This window comes from Macrotis lagotis, chromosome 6 (assembly GCF_037893015.1).
Source record: "Macrotis lagotis isolate mMagLag1 chromosome 6, bilby.v1.9.chrom.fasta, whole genome shotgun sequence".
NCBI classification, from domain to species: Eukaryota; Metazoa; Chordata; class Mammalia; order Peramelemorphia; family Peramelidae; genus Macrotis; species Macrotis lagotis.
The window spans coordinates 160,328,132-160,347,980 of NC_133663.1; the positions used below are offsets into that span (position 1 = coordinate 160,328,132).

The 19,849-nt window shown below is 34.9% G+C and overlaps 1 protein-coding gene across 1 annotated transcript in view; it reads right to left on the reverse strand.

Annotated features, from left to right (window-relative positions):
• Positions 1 to 1,214: 1,214 nt before the first annotated feature.
• Positions 1,215 to 19,849, reverse strand: part of UGGT2 (UDP-glucose glycoprotein glucosyltransferase 2) — a 206,053-nt gene continuing 187,418 nt past the window's right edge. The window contains exons 38-39 of the mRNA XM_074191915.1: positions 16,236 to 16,383; positions 1,215 to 2,027 (exon numbers count right to left, since the gene is read on the reverse strand). Coding sequence (XP_074048016.1) covers positions 2,005 to 2,027; positions 16,236 to 16,383 — 171 coding nt within the window. The 3' untranslated portion in view covers positions 1,215 to 2,004. The remainder of the gene's footprint in view (positions 2,028 to 16,235; positions 16,384 to 19,849) is intronic.

Here is a 19,849-nt window from a genome sequence, read left to right on the forward strand (position 1 = left end):
TATGCAAGTCTTTCAAAATATACTCATCTTCTGAATTGAACAGGGAGAAATATGATCTTACCTGGATCTCAAGTCCTTGGAACTATTGCTTGTTTGATTTGTACATTTGATTTTATTCTTCTCAGTCAGCTATTCACATGTGAAAGGGTAGATTTTGGCTTTGAGCACATTATAGTGTTCAACCACTAATATGAAAATATTCTGACTTTTAGGCATCTGTCTTTTAGAACTGCAAATCAGTTGGACTTGTACTAATTCAACAAGTTGTCTATTTTGCAAAATGGGGTATTACATGAATTAGTATTTTAGAAACACTGCTGAGATACCATGTTAAAGATAATAGCTAACTTCACAGGAATGTTATGGATTGAAGTGTCTTATATGTTACTCCATAAACTTGCTTATACAGAATTTGTTATTTAAAGGAAGTTTGATTTGAAGACTTTTTTTTAAGACAAATCATATTCTTGAAAACAAAAGAGTGAAATGGCAGAACCGGAGATTCTAACCCAGGTTGCCTATCTTCCTGTTGCTAACAGCAAACCTACTGTGAAATAGTAGAAAGAGAGAATAATTGACCAGAAAGTTCCAGTAGTATGGAATTAATTGATGTAGAGGCAGTCAATTCCCTATGACTTCTTCAATAGTTTTTAAAGCATCACTGGATTACAGCATATTAAGTAGTCTTCATAATGATGGCTGACATAAATAAAAGGTTGAATTATCTGTAATATAGTCAAATGTCTACAAATGAAGGGAAAATATTTTGAATTTATATCCTATGAAAATTGTTTATAAATAAAGTTTAGTCTGTGTTGATATTTAGTATAAGACCTTATAAAAAGGTATTTCATAAATATAAGTTCAATGAATAAGCTTAACTTATGAGAAAAATTAATTCATTTAAATAACTAAGGATATCATCCAAATTAGTTACTGCTCCTTCAGAAATATATTTGTTGTCAAACTAATCCTGAAGGACATATCTTAATATGTAATTTACAATATATTAAGATAGTTTAAATTATAAAATACTGGCATGCAGTTAGTACTTAATAATTCTGACTTGAATGGTGAACATTTAATAATACTATTAATCTATTCTATTTTTTGAATATTTTTTCTATTCATTTTAAAATGAAAAATAATGAAATAGAAACCATTTATTTTTCAAATTCTTAATTTAAATAATTTTTATTTTAAATTATCTGCTTTTGCAGTAATAGGTTCTACTACCATACTGATTTGATCTTTTATCCATGAAAAAAATCAGTTCCTTTTTCACACCCATGAATACCATTTTATAAATATACATCAGAAAGAAAATATTACTTAAATATAACATCATATAATTCCACACAGTCAAAATAACTGATTACAGATCACATGACTGAACATACCAACACAGCTGATTACAAAGCTATACTTGGATTGTAAAATAATAGTTCAGAAATAAAATGGGATTCATTTTTTCAAAATGGCAGTTTTTGAATAAAAACCACTTACTTATAAGTTCTATTTGTCTTAATTTTGGGTGAAAAGAGAAAGATATAAAAATACTTATTTATCCAATTTATTACATTTTGTTCATAAACAAATATAGATTATATGTTTCAAATATACACAGCCTTTTGTATGAATGCTATCAACAGCCAATTTGGAGTACCAATTTCTGTTTCCAGTGAGACACATTACATTAAACAATTCACCAAAACATCTCCCTTTAAGTACTGAAATTTGGCATGAAACCAAGAAAAAAAGATAAGCCACTAGCTTTAAAAATTTAATAGGACAAAAAAATATTTACCTCTTTTAAAAATATTTACTTAATATGTTAAACATGTGAGTTTTAAATAATCATTTTCTTTAAAAATTGAAGAATGTTTAACTGAGCTCCAATAAAAGATTCAAAGTACATTCTCAGCAGCAGTGCCATTCTTTATTCCATATTATGGCAGATTCAAATTTCCATATAGTGACTCCCTTCACAGATGCACAGTGCTGCTAGAGTTCATCTCGAGTGAAAACTGCAAAAGAGAAAGGAGAATTTATTTCAGCATTTATGACCCAGATTGTCTTATCAGTTCAAATAATTCCTGACTGATATGAGAACTGAGGAAGACAAAAAGGCTGAAAACAAAGGGAGATTTGTATTGCTTTTAATACAGTTTGATTCACTGGATTTCTGTCATGGAAGAAATGACTTCAGCCCTTCAGCATTTTAGAAAGAAATAACTTGCTCAAGGTTACATGGGGAGCAGATATCAGAGAGAGGAAGTCAAGATATCAAGTCTAGGAGACTTTCTCAAGGGGAGTAGCCACGAAAGGGAGAATCAAGTAAAGATTTTTAAAAGGATGGGGCATATTTTCAGACAGCAGAGGGAATAAATGAAGATTATGGAAAGATGAAAGACATTCTGCTGGCAAAGCATGAGATGGAATTAAGGAGAAGGGTCACCTATTTATGAGAGACAGGTTGAAAAGGGCTGTATGTGAAGACATTCATCTAAGTGACAAAGAAGAGGGGCTCTTCTTCAAATGACCTCAGTTTTTTCAGTGAGGTATGAGTTGAAGTCCTTAGCTGAGAGAATGGGGGGAGGTGAGAAGGTGTAGCCTTTAGAATGGATGAAATGATTAGGAAGGTATAAAAATATTGGCTCTTTTGCAGTGAGGGTCCAGTTGAAGTTATATAAAAAATTTATGATGGATCCATAAGCATGATTTTTTGATATTTTCTTTAGCTCTGTTCAGCTGTTTGAAAATAGGAGCAAAGGGTTTTGGTAGGAGTAATTTTAGGTTGAAAGGGCATGACTGGCACTAAGACAAAGGATACAAAAGGCATAGGATAATATAAAGTTGAACTGGTTCACCAAGGAAAAATGAAAAGAAGCAAATGAAAGTTATCAAAAATTTAAAAAAAAAGACCCTGAACATAAACAAATCAATAGAACAATCAGTAACAGATAAAAACATGACCTCCAGATCCAGTAAATGAATTCAGGAATCTATGAATCAACATTCAAAGGAAAATTATTCAACACTTGATACAGAGAACCTGGAGGAATTTGAGAATATAGAACCAAAACATGCTACCAAGAGGGGCTTAAGGGAGAAATGAAAATTATGAGAGCAGAATTTATTTTGTGCACAGCAAAATAAAGAGTAGAACAAAAAAATTTGAATCTGCAATGGTAAGCATCATCAAAGAAACAAAAGAGAACTTTATAGAGTGGGAATACAAATACATAACAATTAAGGACAACCTAGAAAAAGAAAAGCAAAAACAAAAAACATTAAGAGAATATATTCTTAAACATAAAGATCTTGAACACAGGATATATATAGAAAAAAACTTAAATATATCATAAGTCTCTGAGAAGAACAGGACAAAAAACTTCAAGACCATAATGAAAAAATAATAGCAGAGAGCTTCCCAGAACTTCTGAACATAGAAAATGAAATCTCAATCGAAAGAATACAGATATGGGGGCGGCTAGGTGGCGTAGTGGATAAAGCACCGGCCTTGGAGTCAGGAGTACCTGGGTTCAAATCCGGTCTCACACACTTAATAATTATCTAGCTGTGTGCCTTTGGGCAAGCCACTTAAACCCCATTTGCCTTGCAAAAACCTAAAAAAACAAAAACAAAAAACAACAAAAAAAGAAATAATAAAGATAACCTTCAGAAAAAAATCCAAGTCTAGAAAACACCAAGATATAATAAGAGGTTCTGCAATATAGCATTCTTGAAAGTAAAAGAGCTATAATTATAACCAAGAACAATCTACCCCCCCCAAAAAAACCCCAAAACACAGTATGGCCCTTTGAGGGGAAAAATTGGACACCATGAAATCTAGAACTTTCAGTCATTCTGATGAAAAGACCAGAGTTGAATAGAAAATTTGACTTTCAAATATAAAACTCTGGAAAAAGCATAAAAAGCATAAATATAAAAGAGAATTCATAAGGAATTCAATAAGATTAAATTATTTATATTTCTATATAGGAAACTGATACATGTAATTCCTAAGAACTTTTACCTATATAGAGAGGGCATAACATTCAAATTATTAACAAGAAAAATTAAATGAAATACAGAAAATAGAAAGTTGAATGATACATGGAGGAGACGCCATATTTCCCCTCCACAGATGCATAAATCTAATCATAAAATAAATTAAAAAGTCAAGAAGATGACTAGAATTTTAGAGAAGATGAATAGAATTTTAGAAAAGTTAGATATGATAAATCTCTGGAGAAAACTGAATTTGAAAAACTAAACTCCTTACAAAAAGGAGTTTACCATTTTGGCACCTTGTATTTGGGTATAAAAACATCATAAACAAATGTAGAAAAGAAGAAATATTAAATTCATCCTTTTCAGACTATCATTCACACAGATTAAAAGTTAATTAGAAACTAAAGACAAATCATAGAAATAATAATTTCATTAAAGACAATGACAACAAAGAGAAAGCATTATAAAATTTGTGGGATACCATCAAAATGATACTTAAGAGGAAAATTTTTATCTCTAAATAAGTAATCAATAAAGAAAGAACAGATCAAAAACAAATTTAAAACCTCTATTAAATACCAAAATGGAAATCCTTAATATCAAAAAATAGATGAATCAAATGGAAAGAATTGAACTAATAAATAAAATTGGTTGATGATTTTAAAAAGTAGATAAAAATATTGGTTAATTTGATTAAAAAAGAAAACCAAATTGCTAGTATTAAAAATGAAAATGGGGCATGAATGAAGTCTCTAAACAGATATTTTGGAGAAACTTTTGGGAAAGGTCTATCTCATGGATAAAAGGGAAGTGTACCTCAGGAGGTAGGAGAGCTGAGAAGTCAGGAAGAATAGCTAAGATCTCAGTGTAGCTCCACCAGCTGTAAGGGTCCCAAACCCTGCCTTTGAGAGGCAGGGTTCAAGGCCTGAAACTCTGGTGTGGTGTTGGGCTATCCTAGAATGGGGAACAAATTGAACACTGGAAATAGTAGAGAGGAAAGCCAGGGACCAGACCCCTGGCCCCTAGCAAAAAACCTCAAAAGAAATAAACTTGGAATTATACACACTGTATCACAGGAACAGAGCTCAACTGTCAAAATGAGTAAAAATGTCAAAATAAGCACTAACCATTGATAGTCTGATAGGGACAATAAAAACAGCCTCTCCAAAGAGGAATACAGTGACAAAAATGCCTATATGCGAAGCTTCAGAGGAGATGATGAATTGATCTCAAATCCAAAAAAGATCTCTTGGAAGCACTCAAAATGGATTTTAAAAACCAAAGGAGAGGAAGAAAAATGGAGAAAAGAAATGAGAGTCATATAGGAGAATTTTGAAAAATTAACTGGAGAAAACAATAACTTAAAAAGTAAAATTGACCAATTGGAAAATAAAATTTCAACTGGAAAAGGAAACAAAAAAACTAAGTGAAGAAAACAGAATCTTAAAAACTAGAATTGGACAAATGTAAATGAATGTCTCTTTGAGACACCAAGATTCCATCAAAAAAAACCCAACCTAGAACTGGAACTAGATATAGGTGAGATAATTAATGAATTACTGGTCTACTTGAAGGCCACAATCAGGAAAAAGAACCTGGACAATATAATGCAGGAAATTAAAAGAGATGTAAAAGAAAAGAAAACAGTCCTTGAAAGAATCCATCAATCCAGAATAAGATCCTAAAATAAAAACACCAAGGAATATTTTAGACAAATTTCAGAAGCCAAAAAAAGAAGCAATTTAAATGCAAGGGAGCCACAGTCAGAATTACCCAGGACTTATCGGTTTAGACATTAAAGGATCAGAGGGTACTCCAGGGGGCAAAGGAGCTTGGATTACAACCAAAATTCAACTAGCCTGAAAAAATTCTTTCAGGAAAAAGATTTTCATTTTCGATGAAATAAAGGGCTTTCAAACCTATCTGATAAAAGATCAGAACTGAACAGAAAATTTGATCTTCAAATACAAGACTCAAGAGATGCATAGGAAAACAGAAGTGGGGGGAAATATTAGTTAATAAGATAGTTGTCTACATTCCTATATGGGAAGACAATATTTGTTACTCTTGAGAACAGTATTTCTCTTAGGTCAATTGAAAGTATACTCAGACAGAAGGTGTGGGTATAAACTGACTATGATGTGATCAAATTATTAACTCTTGATGGTTGTTTATAGGGACAGTGGAAGCAAGAATACTTGAAAAGGGGGTATGGATATAAATTGACTGTGATTAAACTCTTAATTCTTGTAGATTAAATTTATATTAGAACAGTTGGAAAGATTATTCTTGAGAAGATTGTGTGAGTATGAATTGATTATGATGTAAGGATGCTTATGGCTCTTAAGAATTGTACTTCTATCAGGATAGCTGAAAGGAGTATACTTTGATAGAGGGACCATGAATACAAGACAATTAGGATATGAGAAAAGAAAAAGAATTATTCTGGGAAAAGAAGGCAGAGGCATTAGAGAATACATAACACTGCATCAAGAGGCACAAAAGACCTAATATAGTAGAGAGAAAGAAGGGAGGGTATGCACTGAATAAATCTTATTCTCAACAGATTTGGTTTAAAGAGGGAATAACATACATTCTCAACTGGATTTAGAAATTTATCCTATTCTACAGGGAAGGAGGGAAAGGGGAAAGAAAAGGGAGGAAAAATTCAGACAGCAGTCAAAAGTAAAAGAGGAGAAATAAGGAGAAAGAGAAAACTACAATCAGAGAGAAGACAGCTTGAAAGGAAATACAGAATTAAATATCTTAACTGTAAATGTGAATGGAATAAATTCTCCCATAAAATAGAAGTGGATAGCAGAGTGGATTAATAACCAGAATCCTACCATATGTTTTTTATAAGGAAGGCAAAAGGCTGGAGCAAAATAAATTATGCTTCAATTGAAATGGATAAAGAAGGAGAAAGACATTTTAAGATGAAGGTTAGCTAATAGCTGTATTTGTGAAATTTTGTGAAATACTCCTTATAATGCCCATCAATTGGGGAATGGCAGAACAAGTTATGTTATATGAATGTGATGGAGTATTATTATTCTGTAAGAAATCTTGAGCAGCCTAACTTCAGAAAAGCATGGAAAGATCTGCATGAACAGATGTTGAATGAAGTGAGTAGAAACAGGAGAACATTATACATATATCCACTAACAGCAATATTATGAGATGATCAACTATGATAAACAAAATTCCTCTTAGTAGTTCAGTGATTAAGCACAATCTGGAGAGATCTGTTGTAGAAAATGCTTTCCATATTCAGAATTCTGAATACAAAGCAAAACATACTATGTTCATTTTTTAAAGCTTTTCTTATATTTTTTCTTTCTCATGCTTTTCCCCCCTCTTAGTTCTAGTTCTTCTTTCACAGCTTAACTTGTAGATATTTACATGTACAACCTGTATCAGATTGTTTGCTACAGTGGGGAGCGGGGTGGAAAAAAAGGGTGGTGGAAAAATGTGGAACTCAAAAGCTTGCAAAAGGATGAATGTTGAAAACTATCCTTGCATGAGGTTAGAAAATGAATAAATTTTAAAAAATCAATTAAAAAAATCAATTAAACAAACAAATAAATAAGAAGAAAGCACATTACTGAGCCAAAAAAATGAAAATGGTGAATGCATTTCAAATTAAAATAATTATTAAGGGCTATTTTGCCCAATTATATATACCAATATAGCTCAAAACCTAAGTGAAATTGATGAATATTTACAAAAATTGAAATTGCTCAGATTAACAGAAAAAGAATAGAATATTTAAATAACCCTATTTTAGAAAAATAAATAAAAAAAAAGCCATCAGTGAGCTCCCATGGAAAAAAATCCCCAGAACCATATGGATTTACAAGTGAATTCTACCAAATGTTTAAGCACCAATTAATTCCAATACAAACTATATTTTAAAACAGGCAAAGAAGGAATCCTACCAAATTTCTTTTATTATACAAATATGGCTTTGATATCTAAATTAGGGAGGACAAAAAGTAAAAGTAAAATTATATGCTAATTTCCCTAAAGAATATTGATGCAAACATTTTAAAGAAAGTGCTAGTAAGGAGATTATAAAAATATATCACAAAGATCAGACACTATGACCAGGTGGGATTTATTCCAGGAATACAGAGCTTATTCAATATTAGGAAAAGGACAAGCATTATTGTCCACATCAATGGCAAACCAATAAAATATTATGGGACTATTTTAGTAGTTTCAAAAAAACTTTTCATAAAATACCACACCTATTCCTAATAAAATACTAGAAAGCAGAGGAATAAATGGAGCTCTTTTTTTGATTTCCTAAAAAAAGATTTTTTTAACAGTCTTCATTTTTAAAAAAAATTGAATTTCTTTTTTGGTTTTTATTTATTTTTATAATTCAATGTATTTTATTTTATGCATTTATTTTTAATTTATTGAAAAAACAAGTATTTTGATAGCAGTGCAATAAAAGGAAATAATATAATGTAAATATATATAAATAAATAAAATAATGAAACTGCAAATCTATTATAAATGACTTGCTATTCCTTTCAAATATACAACAAAATTATTAGGTATTTTTTCCTCCCAAACCTCCCCCCCCCCCCCGAGATGGCTACTATTGGACACAAATAGGCACACACATACACACACATATATTATGAATAAAACTATTTAAAAATATTATTCTGAGAAGGGGTTTATAAGACTTCACTAGACTAGCAACATAGTTCAAGACTTGGGAAAAAAAAGTGAAGAACTTGCTCCCATTTCCTTGAGTCTCTATTTTTTTAAATTTTTAAAAAAAATTATGGGGCGGCTAGGTGGCACAGTGGATAAAGCACCGGCCCTGGAGTCAGGAGTACCTGGGTTCAAATCTGGTCTCAGACCCTTAATAATTACCTAGCTGTGTGGCCTTGGGCAAGCCACTTAACCCCATTTGCCTTGCAAAAACCTAAAAAATCCCCAATTATATAAATATTTTATGTTTTCCAATTGTTTAGGGTAGTTTCTACGGATCATTGTTTTTGCAAGGTTTTGAATTTTACCTCCCTCCCTTCCTTTCTGACTCCCCCCAACAGAAGGTACTCTGATATAGTCTTTACATTTGCTTCCATGATACACATAGATCCAAAATGAATGTCTTGAGAGAAGAAACAGATCCAAAAGGAAGAAAGAAAACATTAGATACCTAAATTACATAATACATAGGACAATTTTTAAAAATTGAAGATAATTATTTTTGGTCTTTGTTTAAACTCCATAGTTCCTTTTCTGGATACAGATGGTATTCTCCAACATAGATCCCCTAAAATTGTCCCCGATTATTGCAATGATGGAGTGAGCAAGTCCAGGGTTGATCATCACCCCATGTTGTTCTTATGGTGTATAATGTTCTGGTTCTGCTCATCTCATGCAGCATCAGTACATGCAAGTCTTTCCAAGTTTTTCTGAAATCCCAGTCCTCATGATTTTTTAGAACAACAGTGTTCTATCAGTGTATATGTATATACCAGTTTGTTCAGCCATTCCCCAAATGATGGGCATCCCCTCAATTTCCAGTTCTTTGCCACTACAAACAGAGCTGCAATGAATATTTTTGTATATATGGGATTTTTCACACCCTTTTACAACTGAAGATTTTAACATCTCTCCAGTATATATAGACTCAGTAGTGGTATTGCTGAATCAGAGGGGATGCCCCCCAAATTTGAATTTCTAATTCTCTTTCTGTCTCTAGTCCCCTCCTCTCCCAATGAGAAAACAAGAAAAATGATATAAATTATACATTTTTCAGAAGAAGAAATCAAAGTTTTCAATAGTAACAGAAAAAAATGCTCTAAATTAAGCTCTAGATTAGAGAAATTCAAATGAAAAAATTCTGAGGTACTATCTTATACCTATCAGATTAGCTAAACAACAGAAAAAAGAAATGATAACTACTGGAGGACATGTGGAAAAGGAGGTACACTAATATACCATTGGTAGATGGGAATGCTTAAAGCGCTAATATGTGCATACTCTTTGACCCAGGAATAGAACTGCTATATTAGTATCAAAGAAAAATAGCAAGGACCTATATGTATAAAAATATTTATAGGAATTCTTTTTGTGGTGGTAAAGTATTGGAACTTGAAGAAATACCCATCAATTGGGGAATGACTGAACAAACTGTGGCATATGATTGTGGTGGAATACTTCTGTGATATAAGAAATGATGAGCAGGATGGTTTCAGAGAAACCTTGGAAGATCGCTATTGATGCAAAGTAAAGTGAGCAGAACCAGGTTAAATTTGTACGTCATGACAAGAGTTTTATAAGGATGTTCAACTGTGAAAGATGTATCTGATCAAGACAATTCCAAAGGAACTATGATTAAAACTGCTATCCACCTCCAGAAAGAGACTAATGAACTCTGAGTGCAGACTGAGTCATACTTTTTCCCCACTTTCTATATATTTCTTTTTAAAAAGATTTTTGCAATATGACTAATATGGAAATGTTTTTCATGATTTCATGTGCATAATTGATATCATATTGCTTGCTCTCTCGAGTTGATAAAGAATGAAAAAAGGGGAGAATTTGGAATTCAAATTTTTAAAAAAAAATGAACACTGAAAATAAGAAATTGAAAAGTTGAAAAAAGAGAGTGTGGAGAGAAAGTCTATTTATTGTAGATTGCCTTTTTGAGGAATTTAGGTACAAAGCATAGAGGAGATAGGAGAATAGCAGGAATAGAAGGAGCAAGTGAGGGTATTTTTTAAGAATAAGGGAAACAGGATGGCTAGGTGGCTTAGTGGATAAAGCACCGGCCTTGGAGTCAGGAGTACTTGGGTTCAAATCCGCTCTCAGACACTTAATAATTACCTAGCTGTGTGGCCTTGGGCAAGCCACTTTAACCCCATTTGCCTTGCAAAAAAAAAAAACCTAAAAAAAAGAATAAGGGAAACATGGGTATCTTTTTAGGCAGTAGGACATGAACCAGTGCCAATGGAGACTCAATATATGTGAAGCAGGGGGCGGGGAGAAGAGAGGAAGTCATCTGCTAGAGGAGATGGAATGGAATGAAATCACTTAAGTAAAGGAGACGATAGGTTTGGTAAGGAGTAAAGCTACTTCATCATGTAAAACAGTTGAAGGAAAGTGGCAGAAGGCAGCTGAGTGACAGAAGAGAAAGAAGTGGAGAGAAGAAAGAGCTCATGGAGAATTGTTTCAATTTTTTTTAAATTTGGTAAAATATGGATCTCAACTGAGATAATGGTGGGGGTGGAGTCATGGGAGATTTGAGGAAAGATGAAAAGATTTGGAAGATTCTATTGGTTTCCATGTATCTACTTTACCTTGTTGTTGTAGAGTTGTTTCAGACATGTCTTTTTGTGATCCCATCTGGGATTTTGTTGGCAAAGAGGGTTGAGGAACTTGGTCAAGTCACATAGTTATTAAGTATCAGAAGTAGTATTTAAATTCAGGTCATCTGGACTCCGGCTTGGCATTCTATCCACTATGCCATCTGGCTATTTCTTTTTTTTATGTATCTTTAAATTTATTTTATTCTCATTTTGTACAAATTTTTTTTACATTAATAAAATATTCTTGTTTACAAGTAAACAAAATACCCCTCCTCCCCATGAATACAGATAGACTTGTTTGGGCGAAAAAAGTAAAGGGGAAAGAAAAAAATTAAAATAAAAAAAATAATAATAGTGATAATTGTAGGTATGGCCAGGTGGCGCAATGGACGAAACACCAGCCCTGGAGCCACGAGCACCCGAGTCCATATCCAGCCTCATAAACCCAACAATCACCCAGCCATGTGACATGCAAGCCACCCAATCCCCACTGCCCTGCAAAAACCAAAAAAAAGAAAGAAAAAAAAGACCCAAAATAAAATAAAATAGTAATAATAGTAGGGGTGGCTGGGTGGCAGACAGAGCATTGGCCCTTGAGCCAGGAGCACCTGGGTCCAAATCCGGCCCCAGACACCCAAAGATCACCCCGCTATGTGGCCCCAGGTAGGCCATCCAGCCCCACTTGCCCTGCACCCTCCCCCAAATAATAATAACAAAAAATGTGCTTGAGTCTTTGTTCCAACACCAACAACTCTGTCATGGGTGGATCTCATTCTTTATGATAAGTCCATCACAAAAGTTATTTCCATATTTTTCCACCGTTGCTATTGCTGTTTGCAACTCCCTCCTTTCTTATTTCTCCACTACCATGTACTCTATTTTCTCTCTCCTTTCACTATGACTCTGCTGTAGGGTCGCTGAGTGGCGCAGCAGACAGATCCCTGGTCCTGGGGCCAAGAAGCCCTGAGCCCCCCTACCACCCCTTAGGCCCAGAATCCACTCGGCCCTGTGGTCCTTGGCAGGCCTTCCATTCCCATCCCCTTGCAAGAAGAAAGAAAATGTGTTATATCTGGCCACTCTTCCCCCATGGTCCATCCTCTCCTTCATTCACATCCCCACCCCTTCCCCCTGCTCCTCCCTCCTTCTTACTCCAGATGTCTATACCCCATTGAGTATATTTGCTGTTTCCTCTCCTAGCCATCTCTGATGAGAGCAAAGGTTCCCTCATTCCCCCTTGCCTCCCCCCTTCCATATCATTGCAATAGCTCATTGTAATAAAAAAAAATCTTATTATATGAAATATCTTGGCGTATTCCCCCTCTCCTTTTTCTTTCTCCCATTCCATTTCCCTTTTTTTCTATTGACTCCATTTTTACACCATATTTTATCTTTGAATTCAGCTTTCTCCTGTGCTTCAACTATAAAAGCTCTCTCTACCTGCTCTATTAACTGAGAAGGTTCATATGAGTATTATCAGTGTCATTTTTCTATGCAGGAATACATGCAGTTCATTCTCATTAAGTCCCTCATATTTCCCCCCTCTTCTCCAATCTCCATGCTTCACCTGAGTCCTGTATCTGAAGATCAAACCTTCTGTTCAGCTCTGGCCATTCCAAAAGGAACCTTTGAAATTCCCCTGGTTCATTGAAAGTCCATCTTTTTCCCTGGAAGAGGACATTCAGCCTTGCTGGGTAGTTCATTCTTGGCTGCATTCTAAGCTCTCTTGCCTTCCGGTATATTGTATTCCAAGCCCTACGAGCTTCCAATGTAGCTGTTGCTAAGTCCTGTGTGATCCCAACTGCAGTTCCACGATATTTGAACTGTGTCCTTCTGGCTGCTTGTAATATTTTCTCTTTGACTTGGGAGTTCTGGAACTTGGCTATAATATTCCTAGGGGTTGGTTTTTTGGGATCTCTTTCTCTGGGGGATCGGTGGATTCTCTACATTTCTATTTTGCCCTCTGCTTCTAGAATATCAGGGCAAGTTTCCTGTAGTAATTCTTTGAAAATGATGTCAAGGCTCTTTTCCTGATCATGACTTTCAGGTATTCCAATAATTTTTAAATTATCTTTCCTAAGTCTGTTTTCCATATCAGTTCTTTTTTTCGATGAGATATTTCACATTTTCTTCTAATTTTTCATTTTTTTGGTTTTGAAGTATTGATTTCTGATTTCTGTTAAATTCATCAATCTCCCTGAATTCTATTCTTTGTCTGAAGGATTTGTTCTCCTCAGAGAGTTTTCTTATCTCTTTTTCCATCTGGCCAATTTTGCTTTTTAAAGCATTCTTCTCCTCAATATCTTTTTGAACTGTTTTATCCATTTGACCTAAGCTGGTTTTTAGCATGCTATTTTCTTCAGCATTTTTTTTGGATTTTCTTGACTAAGCTGCTGACTTCATTTTCCATGTTTTTCCTGCATCTCTCTCCTTTCTTTTCCCAGTTTTTCTTCCAACTCCCTCATTTGATTTTCAAAGTCTTTTTTTGAGCTCTGTCATAGCCTGAGCCCAATTTCTGTTTTTCTTGGTGTCTTTAGATGCAGGAGCTTGTGCTTCCTCATCTTCAGACTGAGTATTTTGGTCCTTCTTGGGCTCATTTACAAAATATTTCTCAATAGTCTTCTTTTTGTTTCTCTGTTTGCTCATTTTCCCAGCCTGGGCCTGGTTTGGGGTGTTTCTTGAGCTTTTGGGACACTCCCACAAGGGTCTCAGTGTGTGAGGCTCTGTCCTCCCTCCTGGTCTGTGAATGACCATAAGCACCTCCCTCTGCCTCGGGGCTGAGGTGGGGGGGGACCTGCTGTTCTATGGGGGGGCCTAGACTGCGATCAGGATCTGAATGTGGTCAGAGCCCCAGACTCCTGTTCCAGAGGCAGAGGACAGAGCTCTGCAGTCTGTCTTCACTCCCCTCCCTCAGCTCAATGGGCTCGTGCCCTGGGGGCTCCTGCTTACCAGCTTCACCTGCTTCTGTTTCCTCGATCAGGGCTGGGGACTTTGTGCCAGGTGCTCCTCGGGGTGCAGCTCAGGAGACTCCCCTGCTACTGTGAGCTGAGACTCCCAGCGCCCTGGGGCTGCCTCCGGGAGGCTGAGGTTCTTTGGCACTGGCGGGCCACCCCTCTGGCAGGCCGCCTCTCCAATCCCGGGGAGCAGAGCCTTTCTGCTCTTTTCCAGGTTACCTTGAGTAGGAGAACTGCCTCACTGGGACCCTTTGTGGGTTCTGTCTCTCGAAAGTTTAGTTAGAGTCCTTAGCTGATGAATTTTATCAGAGAGCTCCTAAGACTGGATCCCTTCTTGTCGCCATCTTGGCTCCGCCCTCTGGCTATTTCTACAATAATTTAACTTCCTAAACTTTTTTGAAGATCTATATTTCCAAAATTGTGATAAGTTCTGCTAAGAGCAAAAGAACTAGGGTTTGTTTTTCTGGGGTTTTTTTTGGTAGCACTCTTGTTCTTGTAGATACCAGATCTCACTAACTTAATAAAGAAAAGGATGAACCCTAAGATCCTCCTTTCATTATTCCATTCAGTCAATAATTGCTCTCTTGGAAGCAGAAAAACAGAAATATAATGTGGCAAAGATAGGATGCTTTTTTTTTAAATGAAGAGAAAATTTGTAAATCATGGTGGGGGGGAGTATGACATTCTTTTGGAGACCTCTTGTTAGGTTCATATGGCAATATTAATGGCTACTTTTTAAGTATGTTTTTTCAATTGTTTTCAAATCCATCTAATTGTGTTACTGTCTAATCTACTACTTTCCATATTTCCACAAGAATAGTATAAAATGCTTTGTCTAAAGTTTTGCTCAAATATTGTAAATCCATATTTTACTATAATATTATAATCCACAGCATTTCCTGGATCTAACAGATAATTCTGTTAATAAAGGAAATAATGAAGTCATGGTGGATCTTTATCATCACTACTTCCATTTCTAGATATTTGCCAACTATCTGTTACATGATCCATTCTAGAATTCTGCCAGGCAGTGAAGTCAAACTCACCGACCTATGGTTTACAGATCCATTCTTTTCACCTTTTTTGGAAAGTTGGTACTTCTGTACTTCTCCAATTCTCTAGCCAAGTTCTACCAACAAATTCAGAGTCAGTCCTTTAAAAATGGAAATTAACTGGGAAGTCTAAAATAATGAAGGATAAGATTAGGGAACAATGATTAAAATATCAATTGTTAGCTATAAAGATTAGTTTCCTTATTGATAGTTTCCTTGCCAGAAATATGGGATTTAGGTTTATTTTAATTAGGTTTTTTTTTGCAAGGCAATGGGGTTAAGTGGCTTGCCCAAGGCCACACAGCTAGGTATTATTAAGTATCTGAGGCCAGATTTGAACTCAGGTACTCCTGACTCCAGGGCCAATGCTCTATCCACTGTGCCACCTAGCTGTCCCTGGATTTAGGTTTATTTTAAAAATAAAAACTTTTGCTTCCTTACTATAAGAGTGTGAAGATTTCACTGAATGCGTCTTATGAAAATGAAAAATCAGGAGATTGTCTTCAAAGGAGTAGGATGTCAGTTCCCTCCATGACCCTGCTTTAAATTTTTATTTTTTATTTATTTATTTTTTTAGTTTTAGTTTTTGCAAGGCAATGGGGTTAAGTGGCTTGCCCAAGGCCACACAGCTAAGTCATTATTAAGTGTTTGAGACGGGATTTGAACCCAGGTACTCCTGACAAGGCTGGTGCTTTATCCACTGCGCCACCTAGCCGCACAGACCCTGCTTTAAATTAAAGGACATTCAGGACATTCTTATTATACAATAGGCTCTCTTGAAGCAGATTTTATTACCTAACTGATTAATTAACTCACAAAGAAATATCTATAAACCAATCTTTAGCTTTTAATAATAAAGCGTATGGTTCACTTACCCTCTTTGGAAGATGGTTTACTTGAACTCCTCTTTCCCATTGCAATCTCCTCTAACAGATTTCGAATCTCAGTGTCATACTCTATCCATTCTGGGATAATCCGGACAGCAGCTTTCAATTTAGGTTCTTTGGTTTTGGGATTATTGCACTAAAAGGTTAAACAAAATATGAAAAAGTCAATCTCTAGGAAATATGTTTGCAAAACTGCTGTGATAAAAGAGCAACTGTGATAGCTTATCTACAAGCAGAGCCCTACCAAATTTGGAAATACTGAATCTAAATCACATGAAATATGATCAAATCAGATTGGGAGAAGGTATAATCTGAGAGAAAGAGTACAATAGAGGTGCTCTACTGTAGAGTAGAGGAGTCAATAGTTCAACTTCATCAATCCAGGTCACTAGTTATCTGAATCTCTTAACCTGTCTGAAACTCACTTTTCTCATTTGTAAAAATGAAGGAGTATATAAATTTTGATCCTAAGGTTTTTTTAATAATAGTTTTTGCTTTTAGTTAAAAAAATACGTAATCTAATTTTCTTTTAAATGATTTCTAAGTATTATTGGCTCAAATGGAAATTTAAAAAATGTTTACAACAATGCCAATGGTTCTGATACTTGACAAATTGTCATATACAAACTGTTTTGACAGAAGTTCTAAACATATCAACACTTCATAAAAACATAGTAGATTATAGAAAAAACATAGCCATATGAAATATACATGTGTATGTAGGCAATTAGGTGACATAGTGGATGAAGTGTTGGATCTAGAGTCAGGAAGATTCATTTTTCTAGTTTCCTCATCTATAAGATGAGTTGGAGAAGGAAATGGCACATCACTTCAATATCTTTCCACAAGAAAACCCCCAAATGGGTCATGAATAGTTGGACATGACTGAAAAATGATCAACAACTATAAATATACATTTTTAAAAAATTTTTACCTAAGACTTTTGAATACTCCAAAAATTCCTATGCAATAGCATTTTTGTGTGTGTGTGTGGTAGAAAAAATTGTGAACAGGTAGATGCCTCTAATTGAAAAATGTCTAAACAAATTGTGCAGTTAGGAGTCATAGAGTATTGGAGTATTACAATGCTGGGAAAAAAGATGAATATGAAAAATTCAGAAGACCATGGGAAGACTTGCATGAACTGATGCAGAGTGAAGTAAGCAGGGCAGGAAAACAATATATAGAATGAATGAATGAATGAATGAATGAATGAATGAAAGAAATAGAAATAGAAAAAACCTGAATATTGCATAAGGACCGGTTTGAACCTGGAGAAGAGTTGAGAAAATGTGTGTTTTTTTTCCTTCGTTGCACAGATGGGAGGCAATAAGTTGGAATATTGCATATACTATCATACTGGATTTTTGTGTTAACTGGTTTTATTTAATTTTTCCCTCTTTTACTTTTTTAAATCTTTGATTTAAGAGACAGCTTGTAACAATAGAAAATATTTTCAGCATGTAAAATGTAGGAAATATATTCAGAAATTAATGTGATATAAAGACAAAAGGTATCAATAAATTTAAAAAAATTCTATGCAATTTGAATAGTTAATGGTACCTCAAAAAAAAAGCATACCATTAGCATGTGATTTTTTTTTTTTAGGTTTTTGGCAAGGCAAATGGGGTTAAGTGGCTTGCCCAAGGCCACACAGCTAGGTAATTATTAAATGTCTGAGACCGGATTTGAACCCAGGTACTCCTGACTCCAAGGCCAGTGCTTTATCCACTACGCTACCTAGCTGCCCCAGCATGTGATTTTTGCACAAATCATGCTACTTCTTTAAATCTCAGTTTGTTCTTCTAAAAAGTAAAGGAGTATGACTAGGTCATCCTTAAAAATTTTAAATATTCCATGATACTGGATGATCTATAACAATTATTTTAGCTCTTTATTGATCAGAAAATTTTATTTTTATTTTATTTTTTTTAGGTTTTTGCAAGGCAAACGGGGTTAAAGTGGCTTGCCCAAGGCCACACAGCTAGGTAATTATTAAGTGTCTGAGACCAGATTTGAACCCAGGTACTCCTGACTCCAGGGCTGGTGCTTTATCTGCTATGCTACCTAGCTGCCCCTAGATCAGAAAATTTAAACCAAATAGTTGACAGACTGTATGTATTCTCTGGATTTCTTATATACTTTCTGGGGAAACAAAAGATATATTTACATTTAAAAAGTTTTTTTTTACCCCTACCTGTTAAAAACTTTTAAGCCATATGACAATTAACAATATCTGAGGCTACTGAATATGTGCTACAGCTGAGTTGTCAAACTACTGTCTTCAGAAAAGACTATCTACAAGCTCATATATAGGTATTCTCACTCATTGATGCTCTCAAATCTTCATGGAAAAATAGAACCTTGCTCCTAAGTAATGTCAGTCAGAGATGGATCTTTCTCTTTATATAAGCAACTACAAATTAGACTCAAAATATACTTTAGCCAAGTTCCACTCTGCTGTGAAGGTTTCTGGAACTGAGCACTCTTAAGAACTGTTGCTCCCGGCTCTCTACAGACATGGCAGCTGACAAAACATACGAAGAGCCATCACAGTCTCCTACATTCTTCCCTAGACCTAGTCAGCAATGTCTATGGGTGGATATGTAAGTGATTTTCTGGGTTTTTCTTTCACTTTTTATAAGGGTCTGGTAGGAACACCATCTTAGATCAAAACATAGAGACCTGTTATTGTTGGACAATGAACAGGAGCCACTCTTCCGTTCTCTAGTCTCTGAAATTTTCTCAAATCTGTTGCTGTTGGTCAATCATGCAGTCATGTCTGACTTTTTGTGACCCTATGGGGTCATACAGTCTTTAAGGTTTTCTTGGCAAAAATAATGGGGTAGTTAAAAGAGGTAAACTGACTTGCCCAGAGTTGTACAGTTAATAAGTTTCTGAAACTGGATTTGATCTCAGGTCTTCCTGATTCTAGTGAGCCACCCAGCTGCTTCCTCACAAATCTAGGCTAATATTGAAAGCCCTTTATAATCTAGGCCTCTCCTGTCTTTCCAAACCTCACACCTCATTTCCTCCATATACTCTTCAGTCCGATGATACTCTCCCTCCTTGTTGTTCTATGTATAATATATTCTTTTTTCTCAGCTCTGGGCATTTTGTCTGCTTGTCTTCTGGGCCTGGAACACTCATCAATTCAACTACTGGCTTCCTTTAAATCTCAGGCAAAATCCCCCTTAATTTTAGGGCATTTACTGCTATTTCTTATTTATCTTGCACATGGATTGCCTAGGAGTATGTTTTCATGTTATCTCCCTTGTTAAGACTGTTAGTTCCTTGAGGGCAGGGACTGTCTTTCATCTCTTACTGTACCCCTTAACACAAAAAAATTAATTAAAGAATATTAGTAAAAAAAAAGAATATTAGTGAAATAAACATTAATAGACAGAATTATGCTGCCTGGCCTCACTGGGGAAATTCATACTACAGGCTTATTAGTATAGTATTTAACAAGAATAATTAACTCTAAGAATTCCAAGTATATGAGCATTTATGCTTTGTTGCTAGTGATGGTCTTTCCTTTATACCCCTTATATTGACTAATTTAAATCAATATATCACATTGAGCAACGAAGAAAAAAATC